We start from the raw sequence: 27,572 nt of genomic DNA on the forward strand, positions 1-27,572 counted from the left end.
TTGCTCGACCACACAGAACTTGAAGCACAGAAACACTGGCGGCTTGACATTGAACAAATAAAGATTTATTCTTCGGCTTAACACAATACTACTATCTCTTGTATCGATGCAATACTCTTTACACGCTGTGTTGTTGTAAAATTATCAAACTAAACATACACTATTTCACAAAGTACAAAGCAGTTTTGTAGTTGAATTCAAACGACCAGCGACGACGCCGCACTAAACATACCAAAATATACATAATGTAAAGCGCGCACACTAGCAACAGATGGTTGTTATCTGGCTCTACATGGTTGTGTTTACCTAATGCGTTGAAAATATCAAGATTTATGAATCACTTTAATGCATGCATGTTGGTGAGTCATTGTGGCTGTTGGTGCGATCGCTTGTACTTCTTCGCGTATCTCACTGGAATAGTTTAATATGGATGTAGAGAGGTAGATAGAAGTACTCTGAAGAGTACAAGGAATTAACACTGATTTACATTGCGAATGTCTTACATTAAGCTATTTTCGAATAACTATTGTTCAAATGCTGGATGCTCGTTAAGTAACTTTTCATATAATTTAGTCGAATACAGTTAAACATACGATTAGGTAAGTATTTTTGCATATTTTTTGTTCTTCTTATCAAAATCACCCGTCAAAACGTGATTGGAAATGACGGTTGGAGTTAAATTTTTAAATGAAAATCGATGAAACATTTGCTCGACCGGCTCGATTTGAAATATTTCATAGCAGGTGTGAAATATTTCAACAGTTTGAATTGTTCCTATCGATTTACCAGTTTTTGCATGAGTATTCGCTATTCCATTCGTGTTGCGTGTGACTTTGGAATACTTAACGATTATTTTACGTACGGCTCGTACGACTCAACAACATGCTCGTCATGGGGTCAAGCCTATAATGGATCGTCCCCTGGTAGCAAGGACTTACTATACGGGTGAGTTATACTGAATTAAGTCTCAAAAGCCAATATATGCCAGCAGGTCCCTATAGGACATTAAGCCAAATAGAAGAGGAAGGATTCATAAATTTAATGCTTTTTTTCAAAACGATGTAGTCAATGACTGTTTATCTGTGAAGAAAGTCTTTATCCGATATCGACAGGAAAGGAAAGCCCTACAATACAATGAGGTCATGTGATCGAAGATGCATTATTTCGCACACTTCACACACACATTTGAACCTTCCCCAAAAGATCAGACGAAATGTGCCATAAAAAATGCAAACAGCAATATACGTGCACTGATTGCCAGTTAAGGTTGGTGGTCATGGCCATGCTCGCACGCCTAATGGTCAATCATCATCCGTACATGAAACAATGGTCGATCACCAATTGAAGACGGCAGTACATTAGCCCGCGGTTTTCGCGAATACATTAACTGCTGCAGCCGGTCGGTCGCTCGGTCGGTGCGTCGTGCTCGCGTCCATTGCGTAAACATTCCATCAATTCCCTTGAGTCACATCCGTCAGGCGCGTCTCCGCGTTTGCCTTCAGGTCGGTCGTACGCGTCGTGCTGATGGTGCTGTTGGTGTGCTGATCGTTCCGACTGGCGGAGGCCTGGGAGAAACCGAATCTGCGAACGGGTAAACACGGCGTCACGGCCATGGGGCTGACTATGTGTTGGCGATCATCATCACCTGCCCGGAATGCGGACGGGAGTGGGTACACGCCCGCACGCCCTTCAGAGGGAACAAGAGAGGGCTGGCAACACTGGGGCACACATCAAGGGGGAGGAAGGAGCATCGGAAGGAATGAGGTACTTACCGTTTCAGCAGCAGCTGCTTCACCTTTTGCTTCCACACAAACAGCACGAATATGAAGATGCCCGTCAGGCAGTTGCAGATATCAACCAGATAGATCAACCAGGATGGTTCGCGCACCAGCCAGGTAACGAACTCCACGGTCCAGGTCACGCCCATGATGATAAACAGCCGCAAATACAAACTATATCTGCATGGGGAGGATGTGAAATGAGCACAAAGTGGGTCGTAACTTCCGGTACACTAATGGTGGACCCGGTCCACAAGGGCCACACCCTTACCTGTTGCGATCCTTCTCGTACTTGGTGTGGCGCCGGGATTCCCCAGACAGTGCGGAAGCGGTCGCCTGCTCCATGCGAAAGATGCGGTACGCCGTCACGGCAAAGAACGTCACATTAGCACTGACGAGCAGTAGCATGGGCAGATACATGTACAGGAACCCAATCAGCATCTCCGCTGGGACGGTGAGCGCACAATGGAGAAAAAACCACACAACGGGGTTAGAGCGATAAACTAACTCCTTCTGGGATCTAACAGTTGCTGACACTTACTGCTGACGAAGCACTGTTCTGCACCGATCTGGGGCCGCATCGACTCGTGTATGAACTCGGTGTTGTCCAGCAGGGCTACAAGCGCCACGATAACCAGCGGTGCACCCCACCCGTACAGGCTGTAGTACAGGAACTTGCGCCGCTCACTCGACCGGCCCCGGCTGCCCCCGAACGTCCAGAAAATATCGAACGCCATCACGTTCAGCCAGAAGAAGCTGGCGAGCAGGGCCGCGTACACCAGATACCCGGTCGCGACGCACCAGCCCGACCGGTAGCTGTACACGCTGAAGCGCATCAGCGCCAGCAGCAGGTAGCCGACGGTCAGGCACGCCACGTAGCACATCAGCGACTTGCCGGGGATGTTTTGCATCTCGGGCAGCAGGGCGTACACGACGAACGTTGCCACCAGGAAGGGAAGCGACAGGATGATGCCTGTTGGGAATAAGCCGCACATTTTCGTTGTTCTAGTATCGTGTTACGGGACCGGGTAAACACAGAGAGCGTGGCTGCAAACATCGTTAGCGGATCCGCTTATACCCCATGGGGAGCCGACTCGATGGTGTGGTAGAAACTCGGCAAGATTACGATCTACGTTTTGGGGTGGAGTGCACCATCTCATTACTTAGGGCGATTGGTGCGAGGTTTAATTGATTCCACCTGCACTACATTAATGCGATATTGTTTGTGGTGATGTTTGTTTTAAAATATTGCTTTCCACAGAGTTCTTCAGAATATTTGCATTATATAAAATATAATGCATTATATAATAATGCATTAAATTAAATACACACGTTTTCCCATTGGATTTTGCGGCTGAAGCAGCCTTATTAGGTACTAATTTCAACCATTTCAAATTAATTCATTCTAATAAGCTATTCATAGGGTGTTTGGTTGGATTTTATCTTTTCTCATGAAAATAAACCTTTTCTAGCTTACCTAAACCCTAAAATGGCACTGCCCTTACAACCAATACCAATTAAATGCAATTAAAATTAATTAAAAAAGCAACTAAAAATTAAATTTTTAAATAATTAACACAAAAAGTAATTATTCTTCGTCATAATTCCCGTTCAGTCATGCAATGATTCGAGTTCAAAAGATGAAAAATCCATAAAAATCACAAACCATCCTCAATTGTGAATATCTTAAGCATCTGACCAGCTCGTATTGACTTTCCGCTACACTGCAACGGGACAACACACCTTGCAAAAGTACCTATTCCGATGAAATCGAGATGTTGTTGCCTCCCTATATTTGCCTTGTGATAGATAAAACCGTTCGGTTCGTTGTCAATAGCTTGTTTGCTCCTGGCAGCATTAAAACGTGATCTAACGCTTATTTACAAATGCAAGCTACCGTAAACCAATAATGGTTTGTCCGCTTTGTCTCTGTGGCTTTTATCTTTCAACTCCATTTTCTGTCAAAGGCAGTTATAAATAACAAAGATTGTCTATTGAAATAAGAAAAGCAAATGCCTATCTATTGCTACCTTTCATTTCACGCTTATCTAAATCCCGGTTCTCCTCCCCAAAAAAACAACCCTCACTGTCGCGCTAAACTCGTTATCACCTTTTTGACCTAGCTCAATCGGAATTCTCCCTTGCCGTGTCGAAATTTACAACACAAGCAAGGTGCCACCGTGCGAAAACAAATCCACTAATGCATTGCACGCGCGCCCATGCGGGACATGTAAACATTTTCCTGCGTGTGGCTGTGCCCCCAAGGACGACCCCAGAATACGCCCAAAATACGCATGTACACAACCAAATGCACGCCTGCTTGGATCGTCGTCGCTTCCCGCCAACTTACCGATCGAGTACATGCGATGCATCGCGAGTACATCCACCGTTTCGCAGTAACCGGCGAGTGCGGTCGGTTCGTCGGCCTGCAAGCAGTAGTGCCGATAGTCGTACGTCGACGCACCGTACGCCAGCAATCCGTCCTGAAAGAAGGAGAGAGCACGTGTCCCAGCGTGTTTGCATGTTGCATCGAAATTGAAACTTCAATCTTTTGGCGACATCACCTACCGATCGCACGATGTACTCGTCCCCGTACAGTGTTAGCAGCGCGCCGGAACATTCCGGATTGAAGTAAAGCAGATGGTAGTTCGGACTGTCCAGCAGGTTGCGTACATCGTGCACCGTCCCGTCCGGTGTCATGGAGAAGTTCACGTTCAGCGCCACCGGTGGGCAGGGTTCGCCTTCAGGCGACCCCATTGGGCAGCAGATGTGTAGACACTGGCGCACGAGGCACACACATCCGCGGACGGTTGAGTTGGCATCGCGAAAGTACTGATTGGACCCGTACCGAACGCCGTCCAGCTCGATAGAACCGTCCGCATTCTCCACGCCGTTGCTAATATCGACAGACTCCACCAAAGGACAGGGAGTTTTTGCTGCAGCGACGTCACCGATACGGAGGACCAGCGTCCCAAGGCAAAGCAATGCTATCGAATGCCACCACCAACACTGCCGCCGCTGTGCCGGACGTGGTCTTATCATGCCCCGATAAGAAGGCACACGTTGCGTCACTTCACCGCACATCATCATCACACTTGGGGCTTTTGACGCGCGCGACCGAACCCAATTTGTACCGTAAGTATTCGTGACCCTTGTTTTATTAACACGCTTTACTTTCGCACCGTTCAGACCCTATCATTTAAGTCATCAAAACACACACACACACGGTTTTGCTTTTTTAATCACACTTACTAATCAATCATCACTGCACCGCCTACTTGCTGCTGCCCGCATGCTACTACAACCATAGCAACGCTTGCACACCCTTTTTTCGCGCAACACAACTCCCCAAACCAGGAAGTCCAGGAAGAGGAACAGCTCGCGGCCACGGTCGAACGCGTACTGCTGCGATGTTGTTGTGTCCGATGCTTGTAGCTATTTTCAACAATATCGCACGCGCGCACCACACATCACACCCTGCACAAACGCGGGATGACGCGAATTTGGGGTTGGGGCACGCGGTTTTGGAGTCGAGACAACGGCACAGATCATCCAGCTGCGCTGTTGTGCCTGTGTGTATATTTCAATTCCCGCGGAATTCTTATCGTTTCTCTTTGCACATCACCAACCGAAATGGTTGGTTCGCATACTAACCACTACCTAAAGATATTGGAGCCGCGGACACACTTACACATCACCGCGATCCACGCCGCGCGGATGAATCATTTCTGTGGAGCAGCCGCGTGATCCACCCCAGCGAGCTTCCCTTCTCATGGGGATGGAAGTTTTATGTTTCGTCGTCCTTCACCAACGACATAATTACACCAAAGTGTGAACACAGGAACTCAAGATATTTAGCGCACGGTTCGCTTCTGCGGCCTTTTTATGAGCTCCTCCTGCACCCAGTCCCTCAGAGTCCTAATAGTTGCACAATGAAAGTCTAATTAAATACCGATGCTCTTGCTCTCTTTATATTGCCCCCCCCCCCACACACAAACACACCCTCTGGTCTTTTCACCGACATCAGACCCGATCAGCCAGAGTGTTTATGTTACAGGCAAACCCGTTGGCGCTTTACACTTTTTACAGTCAATAAACAATCGACATGACCACACACACGCCCGCATTTCCTTATGCCTTATGGTTTCTGTTGTATGTTTATGTGTAATTGTTTTGCTTGCCACTTCTTCCTCTTCCAATCATTTTTACCACAATCTCAATTTTACAATTTATTTTATGTTTCACTTCACGGTACTTTAAACCAAACAACGTCCGATTGACCCAGTCTCGCGCGTGTGCGTGTGTAAAAGGCGACGATGTCACTCTCTGCGACTGTAAGCCAACCGCTGCATGTAATGTTTGCGATAGGGAGAAGCACCGATGATGATTGATAAGAAAGTGTTTGGAAAACAAGTCGTTCCATTGATATCGCAGGGTTTTTGTAGGGAGCCTTTTTTCTGTTAAGATTGTTTCATGTTGCTTTTTTCGTTTTTAATAGCATAATAATGTTTCACTTTATTCAATATTTGATTTTTGAATATAATAGCGCGTTTCTTTTTTATGTAATATACAATTGAGAAGCATGGGAATGTAGAATTTTTAATTAATTCAATCTATTAGGTTTAAACTTTTGGTCCTTTTGAATTATTCTGATTGTTTTCATTCAATTTTACAATATTGTGTATTTAATATTTTTACTGTTTTCCATAATATTTTATAGTTTAAAATTTGTATTCAATCCCACATGCTAACGACTATTTCAAACTGATCATTTTCCAGCTCTTCAACCTGTTTAATGCCCCGCACAACAATACCTCCAAATGTTTACATTATTCACACCATTTATGCAGAATTTTCCAACCAAAAAAAATCCAATTCCATTTTTATTGTTCGGGAAACCCCCATCCAACATAACGTCGTTTCCCGCCGGCAGACAGTGATGAATGTTTGTTTATGTTCTCGCGAAAAAAAAAGTAAGAATTCCCTCTCTTCAACACAAACCATACCATCACGATCATTGGTTTGGCTGCCTTTGGTCCCATCATCATCATCATCCTCATGCTACCACCACCACCGCCACATTTCGTTAGAACCAATTGTTTAACAATTTGCGTGTGAGTGGTTCCCATTTCCGTTGCGAGCTCTTCCCTCCTGCAGCTACGGCGCCCGGTACCTTACAACCAGTAAACAATTGGGGCGTGTGAAAGAGGATCTTCCTTATTTTCGGAACATTTCATTGCACGCGTTTGAACTTCCGCTTTCATCCTGGGAAACTGGCCCCGGAGAAGATGAAACAGTGGTGCGTGAGTAATGTGCGATGGAGTCATAATATTTATGGCAAATTCAACAAGCACCACATATGCCGGTGCAGTGTTACGATCGTAAGTGCATTTGCTGTAACTAAGGGTTACGGTTCGGTGAGGATCGATCGCATTACAGTACATTCTTTGCATACGCATCCCAATCCAATGAGACTCTGCTAATGAACATTTGAACTTGTTTTAAAGTTTCTACATGCATTGTTTATTGGTTTTGGATTCGGGTGATCCTCTTAATTCAATAACGTCTAGGTACACTTTACAAACTACGTCACATCGGTTAAAACTAAATCTGTCAATTTTCCTCTTGTCATCCTTTTCACTTTCCACATAAATGCGATCTTCACGGCGAAACAACTTTTGCAAAGGGTTTTTTTTTACTTTTGTTTACCCCTGCTTTTAGCTCTTCTCAGCGGTGAGGTAGGTTTGAGTTGTTTTACATTCGTTCCATTTCACACACATTTTTTGTACTACATCTAACAAGAAATACTGTTTTTATTGTTGTTGTTGTTGTTGTTGCGCTTATACGTTCCTTGCACACATCAACAACATTGTGGTGATGATCGTCGCAGTCCAGAAGGAGCTACCGTCAAGAGCCAATTGGTAGAGCCGAGCTGTTTCGCCTCTCTCTCTCTCTCTCTCTCTCTCTCTCTCTCTCTCTCTCTCTCTCTCACGTTCGTTCTTTGGTTTGGAACAATGTCTCGCTCGGTCATCGTATATGAGATTTGGCGCAAAACCTTCGTGGGGATCGAACGCCTGTTGCCGGTCGTGCCTTGCGCTCACTTCCAGCCGCCTTAGATCGCGTTCGACTCGCGCGTAACCAGCGGGTTGTCCGACTTGGACTCCTGGTAGGACGAAACCATGGTGGCCGTTGTTCGCGTACTGCACGATGACGTCTTCTGCTCCTGTCGGATTTCCCGTATACCGAACCTGGACGGGGAGTAAGAAACGAAGCAAGACAAACGTTTTGTTCTGTTAGCACACAACGGGCAGAAAAGCGGCAAGCGCTTAGCGTAGAAGTTATTAGATTTGATAATGAACTTGTTAGGTGGTTTCCAAACACCTTTACAATGTTTGTTAATCAACAAAGTACAAATAAACGTTATTCCGCAGTAGTCACCCAAAATAAGGGAGTGTAGAGAAAGTGTGAGAGGTTAGGGGCAGCAGAAGAAGTGGATTATGTTAGACTTCACCACCTTGAGACATTAAAAGCTTACACAAAAGGACAGGATTATCGCAACGATCATCACCAGAAACCAAGCAAAGTTACACACCACTTCCGCCCAGGGGAGGGAGCAATTGTCAGTAATTGTACAGTTTGGCAAACCAAACTAGCGCCCAGTTCGGTTTCGGGTTACCTCTGATCACCTGACAAACATCCCCACGGCCAATGAAAAGACGACAGCACGAACAGCACGCCGGAAGCAAGAAACAGCACAATATCACAAGGGAGAGCATCATCATCGAGCATCACAGCACGAACATATACACCCGGGTCACGTAGTAGTATTGTCCCCTTTCCTTAAGATCCACACACAAAAGTCACACGCACACACACACAGGCACACAGGCACACATAAACATGGAACGCAATGGGCAAGAAAGAGACAAACAAAGAAAGAGAGAGGGTAAGAGAAGGAAAAGATTCAAATCGCAACAATCGCGAGATCAAGTGGTATCGAGGTACGCCACGGATGTGGTAGAACAACAGATAGGCACCATGGTTGACATGTACTAAAAGCGGCAAAAGGTTCTTCCGGGTCTTCGAGTCACAGCGGTACAATAGACATACACCGGGTGTCAGCGCACTACACACTAGCGCGATGATACTTACTTTTTGTAGATTAATCGTTTAATTTTCTGCTTCAACACAAACAGGGCGAAAATGAGAAATCCTTGAATGCAGTTACACACGTCCGAGACGTAAAATATCCAGGCATTATTATCGACGGCCCAGGAGATAATCTCCAGCGACCAGGTGACTCCCATCACGATAAACAGTCGCAGGTAGAGTCCGAATCTAGAAGAGAAATAAACAAAGCACAAGGTTAAACCACCTGTCTGTAATGATTTACGTGTCACGGATCTTATCAACACGTGTTTACATCGTTACGGTTTTGAAGTTCTCCTTGTTCCTATCGTAATTAATTTTGGTTGTTTACTAGATACTCGTCTTGTACAACAAAACGCTACTGAGATAGTGTGTAATAGATTCAGAAGGTTGGAATTACATTTCACGAGCGTTTAATATTGCTGTTGGAACCTGTCTCGGAAAACAGTGTCTTTTTTTAGGCTTGGTTATTAGCAATTATTACAATTATAAACTATTTGACTATTTAGTTTAAAACAAAGTTCAAGTACGTCTTATTGAATGTGGCTCGCCAGCTAGAAATTTAAGCTCAAGTCGCACTAGTAAGGTTTACGAGCATAATTGTTGTGACTTCCTGGATATTTGGAAAGCTAAACCTAAACTATGCTGCTTTTTTAAGCAACTGCTGCCGAGTATTGGCCAGTATGGTAGCTGAATCAGTTATCAAGTTCATAGGATCAAAGCAGTTACTGTACTGGATCCTGGGCCAGGACTGAGACAGGCCAGGTACAGTTTTTTTGCAAAATGATATAAGAAAACCGTCACGGGTGCAGAACCAGTTCCAGGTCCGTTACGAATTCGGGATCAGTTCCAGGACTGGTATGGATTCTAAATCATCGCTAGGACGGCAATGGATCCAGGATCAATTATAGATCTGGTATAGGTGCATGCAGAGGGGCGGTCCCGTGGTACAGTCGTCAACTCGAACGACTCAATAACATGCCCGTCATGGGTTCAAGCCTAGAATGAACCGTCTCCCCGTAGCAAGGATTGACTTTTCGGCTATGTGGTAATGAATTAAGTCTCGAAAGCCTGTATATGCGGCCGGTCCGCGTAAGACGTTACGCCAAATAGAAGAAGAAGAAGAAGATAGATGCATGTTCAGCTTCAGCACCAATAATAACGATCAGCTCCCAGTATCAGTATGGAACAGTTCTAGGACCTATATGAGAGCAGTATTAATTCCAGAACGGGTTTGAGTTCATCGACCAGTTCCTTGTCGTTAAGGGTTCAGGATGAATATTAGGATCGGTATAGGTTAGAAATTAACTTCAGGATTGGTAAGGATGCATGCATGATCAGCTCCAGGATTAATGCGAGTTCGGCATTTTTGCCAGATCCAGCATGGGTTTAGCGTCAGTTTCATTTCCGGTACTGGTTCAAAATCAGTGTCCTGGGATGTGCATAATTGCTTCGTTTGTACCGTGCACTTTCTACTTCTGTTAGGCATCCACGCTGCCAGATAGTCAATCCTTCATATGGAGGGGGGGGGGGGCTCATATGAGACTTGAACCCATGACGGGCATGTTATTAAGTAGTACGAATTATGGACTACGGGACCGCCCCTACGGGAGTTTCTAAATATCCTCGAACAAATTAACTAGTCAACATCAAAAACTGATAAATATCCCAATTATATGCTAGGTTCTGTCATTATCCTGTTTAATTACAATTGTATTTGCATGCCTAAATGGATGGTAAAATATCGGTAAGGCTACTTAGAACGTTACCTCAAGAAGAGAAAGTAAGCGAATTCAACTCTGCTTTACATCTGCGTCACATGTTCGTAATTGAATCCTTAATCATTGTTATCTTTGAACATTGATACTAGTTTAAGTTGTTCTGTTAAATACAGCCTCTTCTATCCAAACTTAGAGTTCAAAGACAGATTAAAACTAAGTCAAAGAAACCAACTAGAATAAAGTTATGTTTTCTACAGTGAGAAAAACCTGACGTATTATGATGAATATATAGACATAGTTGACGATCGTCATTCTAAAACATTACATACTCTCTACAAGTTCTCTATAATAATTCTATAATATTCTTTTTTTGACATTTTGGATATTAAGCCCTTTCAATTGCCACACTAGTGATCTTTCTATACACTAACTATAGGTGCTGTTCTTGTATCTTCAATGGCTCCTACCAATTTTTTGGGAATTCGATGTTATTTGTTTATAGCTATAAACCATTCCAGTACAAGCCCTATCTTTCCCAATTCTTATGATTTTTTACCTATCACGGTCGTTGTCAAGTTTGGTGTGCCGTTTCGAGTCGCCCCGGCGCACCACCGAAGTTTCACACTGTATCTTGTATATACGCAGCGCAGTAATGACGAAAAACACCACATTCATAAACACCAGAATCAGCAGCGGCATGTACAGATACAGGAATTCAATCAGCTTGTTTTCTAAAATCCAGAAACAGAACATCGGTTAGCATTTCACCCGCCCAATTCACCAATTACAATTACTTACCAACAAAGAGACACCTGGTCGTACCAAACTGGGGCCGCAAATAGATCGGCAAGATGTCGGTGTAATCCGCTATAATTGCCGTCGCTACCAGCAGGATCGGACAGCCCCAGGCGTACAGTGAGTACAGGAGAAATTTCTTCGTTTCCGAGCTGCGAACACCCGTGACGCCTCTGCGGGAGCGATGGGAGAGAATCAAACAAGCATAACGCTTTCGATTAAACACAGCCCACGACGAAGATTGGCACAGCAGGTCCACCTACTTGAAGGTCCAGTAAATGTCGAACGACATCACATTCAGCCAGAAGAAGCTGACCATAAACGAGAAGTAAACGATGTACCCGGAAATTACACAGGACGCGCTCAAGCCGGGGAAGACACGCAGCTGCACCATCGACAGTACGGTGTAACCGACGCTCAAACCCAGCACGTAGCACATCAGCGACTTGCCGTGCATGTTCCGCAGGTCCGGTATGCAGGCGTACACGAAGAAGGTGAGCAGCAGGAACGGAACGGACAGCAGCATGCCTGCGAACGATCGACAGCGATTAGTGTGAGTGTGTATGTGTGGGATTGGCTAATCATAACGACCTCGCCCCGCACATACGGGGCCGGCGGGATACAATTAGCAAACAGGACGCTGATTATGATTGACATTCGATTTGTGGCGGCTTCCAAACAGTTGGGAACGCCACCACAGGAAAAAAGTACTTTATTGCCACCAGTAAATTGGGCGATTAGGGTGTACGTGGAGCAGATAGGCATAAGCCATGACCACCCAACTCGGCCACATTCGGGTCCAACACATTAGCAAGATTAACATGTGCATTGTGTGGAGGGAAATGTCAACAGTTGATAAGGTTGCACCCCATGTGGATACGGATGAGTCTTGTGGCATGAAAGTAACTCCAAATGCCATCTGTGATTCGTAGCACCATCCTAACTTCACACCTATCCCGGAGAGCTTCACCATGGGAAACGGACACTAGCAAACGATCAAACGATACGAGTTTTCTAATTAATCATCACCACTGTCTCCTGTTACTACATCAGTCATTCCCGCAGGGAGCATCAACATAGGGAAGGAATGATTAAACTCTCTGGAAGCGCCACTCCATTAGACTAATAAATGATAGTTAAGGGAGTTACAGGCTGAATGAAAATAGAATGCTCATTTACTGCTGATGACGTTAGTGAGGTTTATTATTATAATGTTTTCTTCTTGTAAATTGAAACCTTAGTAGAAGGCTTTGGCATTTTAGTAAATAGCAATTTCTACAGCAATTTTCCACCCCAAAAAACTACACCATAATTGGCGCCCCATATAACCCTATCGCTCACCGACCCAATTTGATATGGTTTTATCAGTGATCCCTACCCGAAACCAATCTATTTACCGTGGCATCGGTATCACATACCATTTTGATGCTCACTCGCCCCAGCTGGGAGAGCAAATACGATGTAATTTAATACACCAACTCCAACCTATCGGCTGCTCCACCGGTGGCATTTTTGGATGGCGCCAAAAATGTTAATGAATGACAAAAGATGATGACCATCTAGCCACTGCTGGCCACCCCTTACATTCAAATGCAGCATATGGTCACGCTGCACGAAACAAGCGTGGAGCGGAAAAATTGTATTTAAATTTGGAAATGCTGCTATAGTTCACTCGCCCAGTAGACTCGCCCAGAGTTACATCAGTGGCAAAGGATGTCACGGCGGTAAAAGCCCTTCCTGGCCACTCCCTTCACTGTGGGTAGCGTAAAACAAACAGTATACCTCGCTGTCAAAGCCAAACCCCATGTGCTTCCAAAACAAATAGCGCTGCTTCCGTTATCGTACGGTAGGATGGAGGGTTTCTTTTACGCGGTTAGTACCATTCTTCGATCCCTGATCAGGCTTGGCTTTATATGTGGAAAGAATTTTTATTCGGTTGGTTTGACTGTTCACAAACGTTCAAAGAACCTGTATTTATGGGAATTTATTGAACCCCTAATTCATAGTATTTTTTTCAATTAGTTCTAAAAACGCTTTTCGGGAAAGGACTATTAGCTTAAGAGCGCGATAAATAAAGAGAAAATGGTAAATAAAGGAAAATAAAACAAAATAAAGACTAATGAAATATTCAAAATTGTTGGATAGATTTTATAATTCACAACTGAACAATTACCAAGAAGAAAACTATTATAAGAATGTGATAAACTAGCTTAAGAGCATCAAAAACAATAAAAAGCTAGTAAAATTATAGTAAAACATTGTATGACGCATAACATAAATGAAAATAATAGATAAAGTAAAAAAACAAATAGTAAAACATATCCAAAGAGAAAACAAAGGATCATAGCAACAGAATAAAGCATTGGTCTCATGTTCTTCTCAATTGGATCAATTTAATCCATTAAACAAGATACAATACAGATCATTTCAAGTATGATAAAAATGAGTGTGGGATCTTCCCTAACAACACCACGGCCACTTAACACGTGCCAATGCAAATTAGTTTTTACGTCACCGGAGTTCGCCCGAGCATGATTGGCAATTTTTTTAGCTGTCCTCTTCCCAAGGGGAAACCCAAACTGTCCCACCCAGTGAATTAGAAGCCAACAGTCATCGTTCTGGCTTCTGGAGGAATAATTTAGAACTTTTACCCTGGAAACTTCCAGTCATTCTGCTTCTCACGATCTATGCCCTTCGGTACCCTGTGCCTACCTATGCCATAGGGTGTGACCTGTGCCCAATGTGTCAAACCGTACTGAACCCACCCATCCCGGGTTATCGATAATTGGACGCGACTAGGTTATTACCTTTGTCTGGATAGTACCAAGGCCAGACATATAGACAGATGGCAACTGATCGAGATTATTATCGTGCCGGAAGACATTAAAAGACTCGGGGAGCGACAGAAGAGCACCCCGCGTGGTAGATGACAGCGTACAAATTGGCCACATTTGCGAAACACTACACATACACAGAGGGTCATATTGTTCGGGGTACGAGATGCTGCATGCAAAGCCAAGGTCACACTGTACGATAACATGGGGAAGTGTATCTATGCGTAATACCATAAGTGGTGCTAGCTCAATACACCCGGTACAATGTCAATATTGTGCCCGGTTGTCGTTTAGCAGTCATAAACTTCGTCTCGCCTCACACATTGCAAGTTGGGCAAACACGCGCCCAGTATGATTCCTGCTCACTGGAAATTATACCAAACCGCACAAAACCTCCAATTAAGCCGAAATTGGTCCCAACCGAGCCTTTTACTTACCGACCGGATAAAGATTGTACTTGAACTCTTCGTTCGTGGTGAAGCAGACGAGTCCGGAGGCGAAGCCATTATTCTGTCTCGGCGCAAGGCAGTACTGGTTCCGTTGGATAAGCAGCTCGTCCGCAATGATAAGGCTGCCGTTCTGTTGGAGAGCGAATAGGGTCACATTAAATTAGTTATTTGGAATTTGGAAGTATGGAGTATAGTAACCAAAAGGGAACAGAAGCATGACCTCAATGACTTCTGGAAATATGCCTATACTCCATCAACAAACTAACCCGCTATATTTAGAGAAGCTTTTTGCCGATTTACGTCACACAGCATGGATGGTTTGTATATGATCTTTCTCGAGTGTTAGTCATCTGAAGATGGTGCTCACGTTTGACACGCGCGTGTACAAAGATCAACCGGAAAGGGGGGATGATCATGTTAGCATCATCGTATTGTGTTTTCTTTGCGAGTCTTCAGGTAATCATTTACGAAATAAGAGGGAGGCACAAAAATATGTGTGTAGGTAGATTTCAAAACAATCTTACAGAAAAAAAGCTACAACATGACACAATCTACGATTGATCGTTTCATCCTTCCGTGATCTTTTGACATCCACGATCGGTTGATGTTTCGCTATGCATTGCCTGGGCTTCACTACTGCACCGCTTACTACACATCGAAATAAAATGTATAACTTTATCTACACCGAAGGTGTTAAATCAAATTAACGCTACAACTGGGCAAAAACCGAAACCATTCTCAATCAGAGAAGGCGGGAAATCCGCCCAACAGCCAATAGCAAGTGTTGCGATACTGTGTAAACCACCCCAAAAGCCTCACACGCGGACCAGATGTGCTAAGTGTAAGGGTAAATAGTAGAACCCACTAAAGCCGCACTCGACCTGTTGGAGGAACGACTCATCATCGAGCATCAGGATTGCATATCTCAGCATTTATCATTATTATCGTACCACTTCAAATTTGCACCTCAGCTCAGTCACCTTCCGGCCTTCGGTGCGTACGTTCGCTCGAACGAGCAGAGATACGTACCGCGGATGAAGAATGTCATAAAGTTTACTTCTGCATGTCGGTTAAGTACATACCGTGATTGCTTCCATTATTGTTTGAGCCATCCCCATTGATTCCTCTTTTCTAATGTTCTTACCCATATTTGTAACCGTCGTGTGTGTCAAACTCCCCATCAGTCACAAAAATGATGATCATAAAATTAATTCGAATGATTTTCGACACACTGCTTCTTGTGAATCTTCACGATCAAGTTAACACGCGCTTGTGTGTGTGTTTTGGCAAATTGTTGTGCCACTCACACGTTCGTACGCGGCAGCCGCTAAGCCAATCAAAGGTGTTAACGACACACCGCAATCTAAAATCCTGACTGCAAAACTAATTCAAAAATAAAACAACCAAGCATTGCCAAAACCCTCATCCATCATTTTGAAACACGGTGAAGGAAGTAACAATACACAATCAAACCAGGATTGTGATATTAATTATCATTCGTTAATTCGTTTCATCTTCGAATCTTCTAGCTTTTCGGGTTTCAGGTGTTTCAATCTCACCACCAGAACTGTTGAAGATAGATCATATGGAAACCCACCCGTTGGAATTTGACGTATTCCGAAATAATCTCACTTCCTAGACCTTGAGATTCGTAAATGACACGACGCTACGTCACTTGTCAGGTCTATAATTATCTCCAAATCAATGGGATTTTAATGCGCTTTTAAGCTCTTAAGTTGCCATGCACTCGAAACGCCTGTATAATGAATCTCCCTAGTAACGATTCCTCTTGAAGCTTTGGCCCGTCCTAACATAAAGGTGCCTACTTATATTTCGTCAACCGGTATGTACGGCCTGTGCGATCTTATCGACGGGGGATCTTATTTTGATGATTAGATGATTGATGTCTTTGTTCGTCTATAAATGCTTTGCTACGATCATTAGAAACTATAAACAATGTTCAACGTTAAGAGGTATTGCTAAAAGAATTCTCTCGAATAAATGGTATTTATTCGGAAAAAGGTGTTGATGGCAAACAAAGAATTAAATTAAAAGACTGTAAGAACTATTCCTGTTTCTGGATCACGATCTGGAGGCTTTGATCAGGATCTTCAAGTCTTAAAATTCCCTCAACATTCTCCTCAATACAACTGCAATGAAACAACGTACGACTCCCAACGACATCCCCAAACTTACCCTCGCGATGCTCCACTCGTCGGCCGAGCTTTCCTCCGGCAGCAGCTCGTACACCTGCTCGCACGGCTTCCCGTACAGGAACCCGTACAGTGAATGGTTCCGCAGATCGACCGCTTCCGTCGCGCTCACGTTCACCAGGATCGGCAGATAGTCGTCCGTGTGCGTGCACCGCTTCCCAAGATACTCGTGTTCGCCGCAGCACAGCCGCACACAGATCCGCACCGCGCATAGGCAGCCGCGCACATAGTTCGGCACGTACCTTTTCGTAGCAAAGTCCTGGTAGTCGTAATCGATCACCCGGTAGTACGTCTTGTTGTAGATCACACCATTGTGCCGGATCTCATCATTCGGCAACCGTTCGCCATCGGTAATGTTGACCGAATCTATGAAATCGCACGGCAAACTGCACACACTAGACCGCACACCGAACAGGACGAGCAGGCAGGCAACTATCCTGGCCGCATGCATCCTTGCTCGCGTCTCGAACCGTACTGAACCACCGAAACGCGGAACTGAGGGAATATGTACCTTTTTTTGCCTCCTACTGCTTCCACTTCTCCTTCTCACGCCTACCTGCGGTCCATCTTTATCTCGCCAAAGCACACGCTTAAAATCGTCCACAGCTTCCGAACAGAGAGGTTGTTTTTTTTTTGCATACAGACAGCGGTTATGTCTACCGAAACCTGTTCCGGTGTGGAATTTTGGGAAGAACGGGCTCGATTCGGGAAATTCAAACACTTCTCTGTTCTCGCTATGCACACCACAGCCTTTCTATCGCAGGTCAGCGAGCGAGTCCGGTTTCTCTGGAGGAAAGGAAAATGAGTAAAAGAGCAGAGAAAGAGCAGCAAATCAGATGGTCGTAAATTTAAACTGGTGTTGCGACCCATCCCACACGGGGACACCATCAGGAAAGATGGCAATAAAAATTAAATCCATCGCTCGATTCTATACCGGAAAAAACGTGCCTCCTAAATTAAAAAAAAATGCAATAACTCCCCCCACAGAGACAAAGACACGGTCATTCACATATGCCACCTGAGCCGTGGAGCTTCTGTTTACCTCGGTGAGTGATCATGCTATTAGACAAAGAAGCGCCGCTTTCGGTGTTTATGCTTACCATCGGTATCACGTGTGATCGAAATATGCTTTCCTGGCAGGGAACTACAGACAAATATTGGTTTAATTTTGATGAATTGGTATCGCGTTGTGTAAGGTGAGTTAAAGCAAATAGCATTCGAACTCTGACCTTTGAAAGAGTAGGAACGGCAAACATCGGGGTACCGTGGTGTAAAACGGTCGATAAATCAACCGTTTTTGGGTAATATCAACGGTTGGAGGAAGATAAAACCATTCAGGTACAGAAATTATCAATAACAGTGTGTTGATAGTAAAACAATAGTGTCTTTTGCTAAAATGTATGAGTGTCAACACAACGATTACAATCCACGAAGCATCCTGTAGCCAGATACGTCACCAATCCAATGTCCTCAGTCCTCAAGTCATAAACTTCGTCTCGCCTCACACATTGCAAGTTGGGCAAACACGCGCCCAGTATGATTCCTGCTCACTGGAAATTATACCAAACCGCACAAAACCTCCAATTAAGCCGAAATTGGTCCCAACCGAGCCTTTTACTTACCGACCGGATAAAGATTGTACTTGAACTCTTCGTTCGTGGTGAAGCAGACGAGTCCGGAGGCGAAGCCATTATTCTGTCTCGGCGCAAGGCAGTACTGGTTCCGTTGGATAAGCAGCTCGTCCGCAATGATAAGGCTGCCGTTCTGTTGGAGAGCGAATAGGGTCACATTAAATTAGTTATTTGGAATTTGGAAGTATGGAGTATAGTAACCAAAAGGGAACAGAAGCATGACCTCAATGACTTCTGGAAATATGCCTATACTCCATCAACAAACTAACCCGCTATATTTAGAGAAGCTTTTTGCCGATTTACGTCACACAGCATGGATGGTTTGTATATGATCTTTCTCGAGTGTTAGTCATCTGAAGATGGTGCTCACGTTTGACACGCGCGTGTACAAAGATCAACCGGAAAGGGGGGATGATCATGTTAGCATCATCGTATTGTGTTTTCTTTGCGAGTCTTCAGGTAATCATTTACGAAATAAGAGGGAGGCACAAAAATATGTGTGTAGGTAGATTTCAAAACAATCTTACAGAAAAAAAGCTACAACATGACACAATCTACGATTGATCGTTTCATCCTTCCGTGATCTTTTGACATCCACGATCGGTTGATGTTTCGCTATGCATTGCCTGGGCTTCACTACTGCACCGCTTACTACACATCGAAATAAAATGTATAACTTTATCTACACCGAAGGTGTTAAATCAAATTAACGCTACAACTGGGCAAAAACCGAAACCATTCTCAATCAGAGAAGGCGGGAAATCCGCCCAACAGCCAATAGCAAGTGTTGCGATACTGTGTAAACCACCCCAAAAGCCTCACACGCGGACCAGATGTGCTAAGTGTAAGGGTAAATAGTAGAACCCACTAAAGCCGCACTCGACCTGTTGGAGGAACGACTCATCATCGAGCATCAGGATTGCATATCTCAGCATTTATCATTATTATCGTACCACTTCAAATTTGCACCTCAGCTCAGTCACCTTCCGGCCTTCGGTGCGTACGTTCGCTCGAACGAGCAGAGATACGTACCGCGGATGAAGAATGTCATAAAGTTTACTTCTGCATGTCGGTTAAGTACATACCGTGATTGCTTCCATTATTGTTTGAGCCATCCCCATTGATTCCTCTTTTCTAATGTTCTTACCCATATTTGTAACCGTCGTGTGTGTCAAACTCCCCATCAGTCACAAAAATGATGATCATAAAATTAATTCGAATGATTTTCGACACACTGCTTCTTGTGAATCTTCACGATCAAGTTAACACGCGCTTGTGTGTGTGTTTTGGCAAATTGTTGTGCCACTCACACGTTCGTACGCGGCAGCCGCTAAGCCAATCAAAGGTGTTAACGACACACCGCAATCTAAAATCCTGACTGCAAAACTAATTCAAAAATAAAACAACCAAGCATTGCCAAAACCCTCATCCATCATTTTGAAACACGGTGAAGGAAGTAACAATACACAATCAAACCAGGATTGTGATATTAATTATCATTCGTTAATTCGTTTCATCTTCGAATCTTCTAGCTTTTCGGGTTTCAGGTGTTTCAATCTCACCACCAGAACTGTTGAAGATAGATCATATGGAAACCCACCCGTTGGAATTTGACGTATTCCGAAATAATCTCACTTCCTAGACCTTGAGATTCGTAAATGACACGACGCTACGTCACTTGTCAGGTCTATAATTATCTCCAAATCAATGGGATTTTAATGCGCTTTTAAGCTCTTAAGTTGCCATGCACTCGAAACGCCTGTATAATGAATCTCCCTAGTAACGATTCCTCTTGAAGCTTTGGCCCGTCCTAACATAAAGGTGCCTACTTATATTTCGTCAACCGGTATGTACGGCCTGTGCGATCTTATCGACGGGGGATCTTATTTTGATGATTAGATGATTGATGTCTTTGTTCGTCTATAAATGCTTTGCTACGATCATTAGAAACTATAAACAATGTTCAACGTTAAGAGGTATTGCTAAAAGAATTCTCTCGAATAAATGGTATTTATTCGGAAAAAGGTGTTGATGGCAAACAAAGAATTAAATTAAAAGACTGTAAGAACTATTCCTGTTTCTGGATCACGATCTGGAGGCTTTGATCAGGATCTTCAAGTCTTAAAATTCCCTCAACATTCTCCTCAATACAACTGCAATGAAACAACGTACGACTCCCAACGACATCCCCAAACTTACCCTCGCGATGCTCCACTCGTCGGCCGAGCTTTCCTCCGGCAGCAGCTCGTACACCTGCTCGCACGGCTTCCCGTACAGGAACCCGTACAGTGAATGGTTCCGCAGATCGACCGCTTCCGTCGCGCTCACGTTCACCAGGATCGGCAGATAGTCGTCCGTGTGCGTGCACCGCTTCCCAAGATACTCGTGTTCGCCGCAGCACAGCCGCACACAGATCCGCACCGCGCATAGGCAGCCGCGCACATAGTTCGGCACGTACCTTTTCGTAGCAAAGTCCTGGTAGTCGTAATCGATCACCCGGTAGTACGTCTTGTTGTAGATCACACCATTGTGCCGGATCTCATCATTCGGCAACCGTTCGCCATCGGTAATGTTGACCGAATCTATGAAATCGCACGGCAAACTGCACACACTAGACCGCACACCGAACAGGACGAGCAGGCAGGCAACTATCCTGGCCGCATGCATCCTTGCTCGCGTCTCGAACCGTACTGAACCACCGAAACGCGGAACTGAGGGAATATGTACCTTTTTTTGCCTCCTACTGCTTCCACTTCTCCTTCTCACGCCTACCTGCGGTCCATCTTTATCTCGCCAAAGCACACGCTTAAAATCGTCCACAGCTTCCGAACAGAGAGGTTGTTTTTTTTTTGCATACAGACAGCGGTTATGTCTACCGAAACCTGTTCCGGTGTGGAATTTTGGGAAGAACGGGCTCGATTCGGGAAATTCAAACACTTCTCTGTTCTCGCTATGCACACCACAGCCTTTCTATCGCAGGTCAGCGAGCGAGTCCGGTTTCTCTGGAGGAAAGGAAAATGAGTAAAAGAGCAGAGAAAGAGCAGCAAATCAGATGGTCGTAAATTTAAACTGGTGTTGCGACCCATCCCACACGGGGACACCATCAGGAAAGATGGCAATAAAAATTAAATCCATCGCTCGATTCTATACCGGAAAAAACGTGCCTCCTAAATTAAAAAAAAATGCAATAACTCCCCCCACAGAGACAAAGACACGGTCATTCACATATGCCACCTGAGCCGTGGAGCTTCTGTTTACCTCGGTGAGTGATCATGCTATTAGACAAAGAAGCGCCGCTTTCGGTGTTTATGCTTACCATCGGTATCACGTGTGATCGAAATATGCTTTCCTGGCAGGGAACTACAGACAAATATTGGTTTAATTTTGATGAATTGGTATCGCGTTGTGTAAGGTGAGTTAAAGCAAATAGCATTCGAACTCTGACCTTTGAAAGAGTAGGAACGGCAAACATCGGGGTACCGTGGTGTAAAACGGTCGATAAATCAACCGTTTTTGGGTAATATCAACGGTTGGAGGAAGATAAAACCATTCAGGTACAGAAATTATCAATAACAGTGTGTTGATAGTAAAACAATAGTGTCTTTTGCTAAAATGTATGAGTGTCAACACAACGATTACAATCCACGAAGCATCCTGTAGCCAGATACGTCACCAATCCAATGTCCTCAGTCCTCAAGCAACAAGTGTTCATCGCGTGACGCCAACTCAATAAAAGTCGTTAATTAACATTTTAACATCACGGTCGTTGTCGTTGTCCTTTCCGCTCCATTTGATCCCTTTTCGGCAACGGCGTTGTACGGCTTCCAGCATCCTTGTCTGCGTCGTCCTGTTGGCGCCACCCAAGCAACCAGATCAACGCCGACATAATTTCGACGAATCGACGAGATGTGTGAACAAATAGCAATGAACAAGCCTCTAGTCGCACAGCACCCCTCGCTTTGCGTTAAAGTAAACAAAATCAACCGAAAATAGCCCAAACTGTGCATGATATTATCATGACAGAAATGTTTCATTTCACGCCCGATAACAACTTCCCTCGTTCCCTTTCCTTGGTTTCTTTCTTCCTTCCTTCATTCCGACTGCAAATCAAACAAACAACGGCAGGAAGCCGTTTTTTTGCTGCACAAACAAAGCCCCATTCGAAACGCCAATGGGGATAAACGAAACGGCCAAGAGCGCGCTCTAGTGTGTAATGTTGGCTGCAAAAGAGTGCATTTTGTGTTTTATTTTTATCCATTCTGCGCGATTCTGGGAAGGCGATTATAATGCGGTCTTTTACTTTTCCAGCTTTGAAGCTGCTGTAAGGGTCAGCACCATCTTTTCTCCGAAACTAGTTCTCCAGCTGTTCGGTTCTGTATGTGGCGATCAAGTAGACAAGTTTACATTGTACTAACTGCACTGTGTCTACATGATCCTGTAGAACTCGTTGAAGAAAGCAAAGCAAAGCTACCCCATTTTGCGTGAAAGATTCATAGTTCATTGGAAATAAACAAATAACATGTTACCAGAACAACATCAACAGCTAGGATCTATGAATGAAATAATTTTTTTTGCTAATCAACACGTAACAAATTTCCCTCGAGTGAAAACCACGACTAGAGGGGATCTCACGTGTTGCACGCGATCAATGCGATACATCTAGCACACATCACGCTAATGGAAATGTGCTGCAAAAAAAAGCGGTAGATGGAATGAACATTCTCATAATTATCGGTTGATTATTCGCGCGCTGACGTCAGGAATGGAAGTTGGTGATGGGGAAATATGCAAGAGCTCAATCTACCTTGTAATTATGCAATCTGTACTCCAAAGTAGAGACGTTCATTTGGCGAATTGTGTGGTAATGTAGATCACAAACAATAATTATTAAATTAGAAACCATTTAATTTTAAGATGATTCCCATTTTAGCCGTAAATTAGCACTAAATCGAACATATTGGAAACATTTTCGATATTGGTGATCTGTTCATTCTGTTTGATCTATTACTTGATATTTCTATTAATTATTGAAAGGCATGTGTACTTCGCTTGATTAGTTAAAGATTGATTTTTGTTTTTCAATTTTTCAACAAAGCTGACAGTAGTTCATTAACAATTCATGATTAGTGATAATATAGTGATAATTTATTAATCATTTAAAATAATTAAGATGTTTAAAACAAACTATTTTAAAAATAAATAAAAAACTATTTTAAAAATAGTGAAAAACTTGTATACAATTTGTAGTTAGTTGCCATTGAATTACATTGCCATATATGATAAATTATTCTTACAATGGAATTAACGACGACAAGAGGTTTCAAATACATACACTGTTTTTCGGATCATTTTACAGTGTTCCTAGAAAAAATATCCGATCGCGAGATGTTTTTCAACAACACAAATTTACGACAGCTGTTGAATCACACATTGGAAGCGTTGAAATTTGCTACTAACATGCGAAACTGAGCCCCAAAAATATTTTAAATCAACTTTTCACTACAAATGGTTAAGCTCTTTCGCCAATGACCCATACAACCTGTTTGATCGCGATCTCTTAATACAAGGCCGAAGCCGATCAGTCATTATTATTTCTTTCCCGTAGCGAAATCATTTCCCTAAACAATGCCTGCACGCTCTTCCGCTGTTCAATTTGTTATACTATATATTCTGCGAAACTATCCAATATTCATCTCCTTTACCCTGTGCCGGCTGTTTGCTGTTTGCTGAAAGATATTCATAACAATCCACACGGTGTTGCCAAGCTACACGGTATTACTAAACCCGGTTACTAGGTACCAAAATGTGTCGACTGATTTGTACCACCCGTCTCCGTATAGTAAACATTTTACAATGGAATGGAAGTTGATAGTGATCTGCCATTGAAAGATGACCCGCTGGCGAACGGGACTATCTCACCCCCAGCCCTTGTCATTGCAAACCGGATACAGCCGTGTCACGAGCGCATATTAATAATTAGCAACTGGAATAGTGTAATTCCAACGCTCGATGAGCGCGGAGTACATTACGCTGCCTGGGAAAAGCCATCACGAGCAAACGGTTGCGTTACTCAGTGTGGAATACTTTGCCTCTATTGAGGCGCCGGTTACAAAATAAGCCGCAGTAACCTGCTAAAAACAGCATCCCAATCGAAGATCACCTCGCTTCCGCTTGCGTGGCAATCAACGTGAAATTAATCTGTCCAGACATACTAAACCTGTTCGGGCGAGACTAAAATAGCTCTGTTCCATTCTTCCTCTTTGGTCGACATTTTCCTTGAAAAGGTCGTCTATTTTATGGGAGCTTTGAATTGACCTTCAGCGATCCTTCAGCGACATCAGGCAGCACACGCAGAAGATTGTGCACGCAGAAGAATCAAAGTTAAAAATTGATTGTCTACAGAAAACCATTCGAAAAAAAACAAATGCAATTAGTTGAGGAATTAAATTACTTTTGTACAAGATATCACTTCCTGCTGCTTCCTAAGCATCCTCTTTAAATGTCAACTCCTCTTCGGTCACCATTCTTCTGGCTAGCCTGCTATGGTTTAATGCTCTTCTCCGATAAAACATTGATCAGTACTTCACGTCGCGTCGAAGCCTCACCTTCCAAAAGCGTCCTAAAATCATTTAAACAACATACAAAAAACACCCATCCCCAACAAAAGCGTTTCAACATTTCAACCAACCAACTAACGACGACGGGGAGCGGAGAAGTTTTGTTTTGATTCCACTTTCCCCCCTCACACAAAATACCGGTTTTGCGGTGGAATATTATAGTGACTGTTTTGTCCCCAAAATGTGTTGATGTAAGCGCGCGGAATCTTGGAGACTTGGACAACATCATCTCCGCAAGGGTTTTGGCCTCGTTGATGCCTGTGTTCCATGATGTCTCTCTCACAGTGTGTGGGTTTGTGCTATTTATCAAAAGACGGTTAGAATTGCCCAAATAACATGTTAATCGTAACGTGTTTGAATTGTGTGATCGTTCGTTTCGAACTGAGGATCAAGTTGAGAACTCGTCAACAAGCAACCAGTTACACAATATTACCAAAAAACTGGTATTTATAGCTCAACGCTGCCGTACCTCCAACTCCAATTTCAACAATGATGGAGCAGTTTGTGAGAACCACACAGCACAAAACAGAAGTAAATGTCACTTTTTGCTTCACCGGTACTCAACTCAAGCGCCATTAAACAGGGAATCGGTACAAGAGTAATCAATACGACAGCGAGAAATAAAAACCACACTACACACAACCTGTTCAGATGTGTGTCTCTCCCGCATCGTAATGCATCTCCCCCCAAGGTGAGTTCCTTTCACTTCCATACAACACGCGGGATTCCGCCCGACTGCCCTGCCCATCATCATCATCATAAACCCGGCTACAACCAGGAAAAAAAACCCGCACAGGTTTACCATACGCCTTCACCAAACAGTTACCAAATGGTAAAGTTTTAGTTTGACCGAATTCCCATTATTACATGCACGCACAGAGCTGTAGTCAAAAGCTGCTCCACACGAGTAACTCATCGGTGTTTCTCTCCCTGTGTCCACTGACTGTCCAGAGGTATAAAAAACTGATTCATTGATAAAGAGGCGCGAAAGGTACCAGCAAAACAACACGCGCGAAACGGAACCATCCTCCTCATAATGGGACTTATCCACTAACGGCTTCGACGACGACTGATAAGCGAACGAACCAATATCTTATCGAACTTCTTGGGTGCATCTCGAGTTGCTTTCATACACACCGATAGCCTTAACGGCACTGTGTACCATTTGCCCGATTTGCCTGGGTCGTTCTTCTGATAAACACTTGACATGCACTGTAAAACCTTGTCCGGTAGACTCACGCTCAAGGATGTGTTCAGAGCGGATCAATGATCTTTTTTCTGTTGTTCGAGGATCACCTCCAATAGCACAGTTCTGGAGCGGAAAGATCTGAAGTTAACTTCAGCTGAGCTTTCAGTGCCAACCAGTTAGACCTGCGGAGACCTGTTCACCAAACAAATTAACACGACATCAGTTCCGGTTTCTCGATCGTACGATCGTTCAGGCAAGTAGCACGAATGTCCAATAAAATCAGGACTACTACAACTCACACTACGCGTGATCAGTATCCCGCGGTTTAACGATTAGAAATTAATATACCAGACAACCAACCAACCTTATTTCCTATCTTGCCCGGCAAAGATGCCCCTTCTAACCGGTAAGATCACACACACACTGCTGTCGATCACTCGCGAGCCCGCGTCGTTAACTTTGCTTGTGAGGCTATCGGGGTTGATTATCTTCGATTTTGTTTTCGGCAAGAAATTCAAGAATTCCCCAGACAAGATATTGCGGTCACAGACACACTTACACAAAATCACCCACACGCGGAAACGACTCGCCGACTCACTCTCACTCCCGTTTCGCACTGGAGAACCAGGAACTTCCGACCGGTCGAAAATCCCGAAACTCCCGAAACTGGCACACAACTTCTGAGCCCGTACCGTCCAATAACTTGTTTCACCACAAATCCACCTCTAAAACTCAATATAGAATGGGGAAGATCACACAATTTCGATCCACACAAACAATACCAGCAAACAGGTTTCGATTAGGAGCCCCCGAAAACTCTTCACGTTCGGGTTTCTTGGCTGGCTCACGCGACAAAGTGTTTGAATTGTTCAAACGGAATTGGGATAGTTTCGAGTATTTCTTCAGCACGATGAAACCACGCACGTATCACACACTTCGAAAACTCTGTCCAAACACCACGCTTGCTCGGACGCGCGAGTTCGCTAGCCGCACGTTCGCCTTCGCTGGCCGTTCGAATCGGATTGAGCGACGGGCGATGCGCGAGAGCCCACCGAGAGCCCGTCGTCGCGCCGGAATGCAACGCACGACGGGCGTGCAAAAATGGTGGTCTTTGTTGTTGTGGTTGTTGCTGAGGGTTGTATCGTGGTACGAGATACGGTTTACATGGACCAACGACAAAACATACAAACACACAG

The 27,572-nt window shown here is 44.1% G+C and overlaps 1 protein-coding gene across 1 annotated transcript; it reads right to left on the bottom strand.

The window, feature by feature from the left end:
- Nucleotides 1–43: 43 nt before the first annotated feature.
- Nucleotides 44–27,417, bottom strand: LOC120961434 (uncharacterized). The gene is made up of 17 exons (XM_049611177.1): nt 26,741–27,417; nt 20,770–21,572; nt 18,562–18,703; nt 18,040–18,083; nt 16,923–17,693; nt 14,715–14,856; nt 11,707–11,971; nt 11,447–11,616; nt 11,205–11,379; nt 8,931–9,116; nt 7,894–8,026; nt 4,347–4,970; nt 4,129–4,261; nt 2,320–2,751; nt 2,050–2,224; nt 1,773–1,958; nt 44–1,581 (listed from the first exon to the last, which is right to left on the bottom strand). Exons 2-17 carry the CDS (start codon nt 21,235–21,237, stop codon nt 1,452–1,454), a joined length of 4,176 nt encoding a protein of 1,391 aa, XP_049467134.1. The 5' UTR covers nt 21,238–21,572; nt 26,741–27,417; the 3' UTR covers nt 44–1,451.
- Nucleotides 27,418–27,572: the final 155 nt, after the last annotated feature.

This window comes from Anopheles coluzzii, chromosome 2 (assembly GCF_943734685.1).
Source record: "Anopheles coluzzii chromosome 2, AcolN3, whole genome shotgun sequence".
Taxonomy (NCBI): Eukaryota; Metazoa; Arthropoda; class Insecta; order Diptera; family Culicidae; genus Anopheles; species Anopheles coluzzii.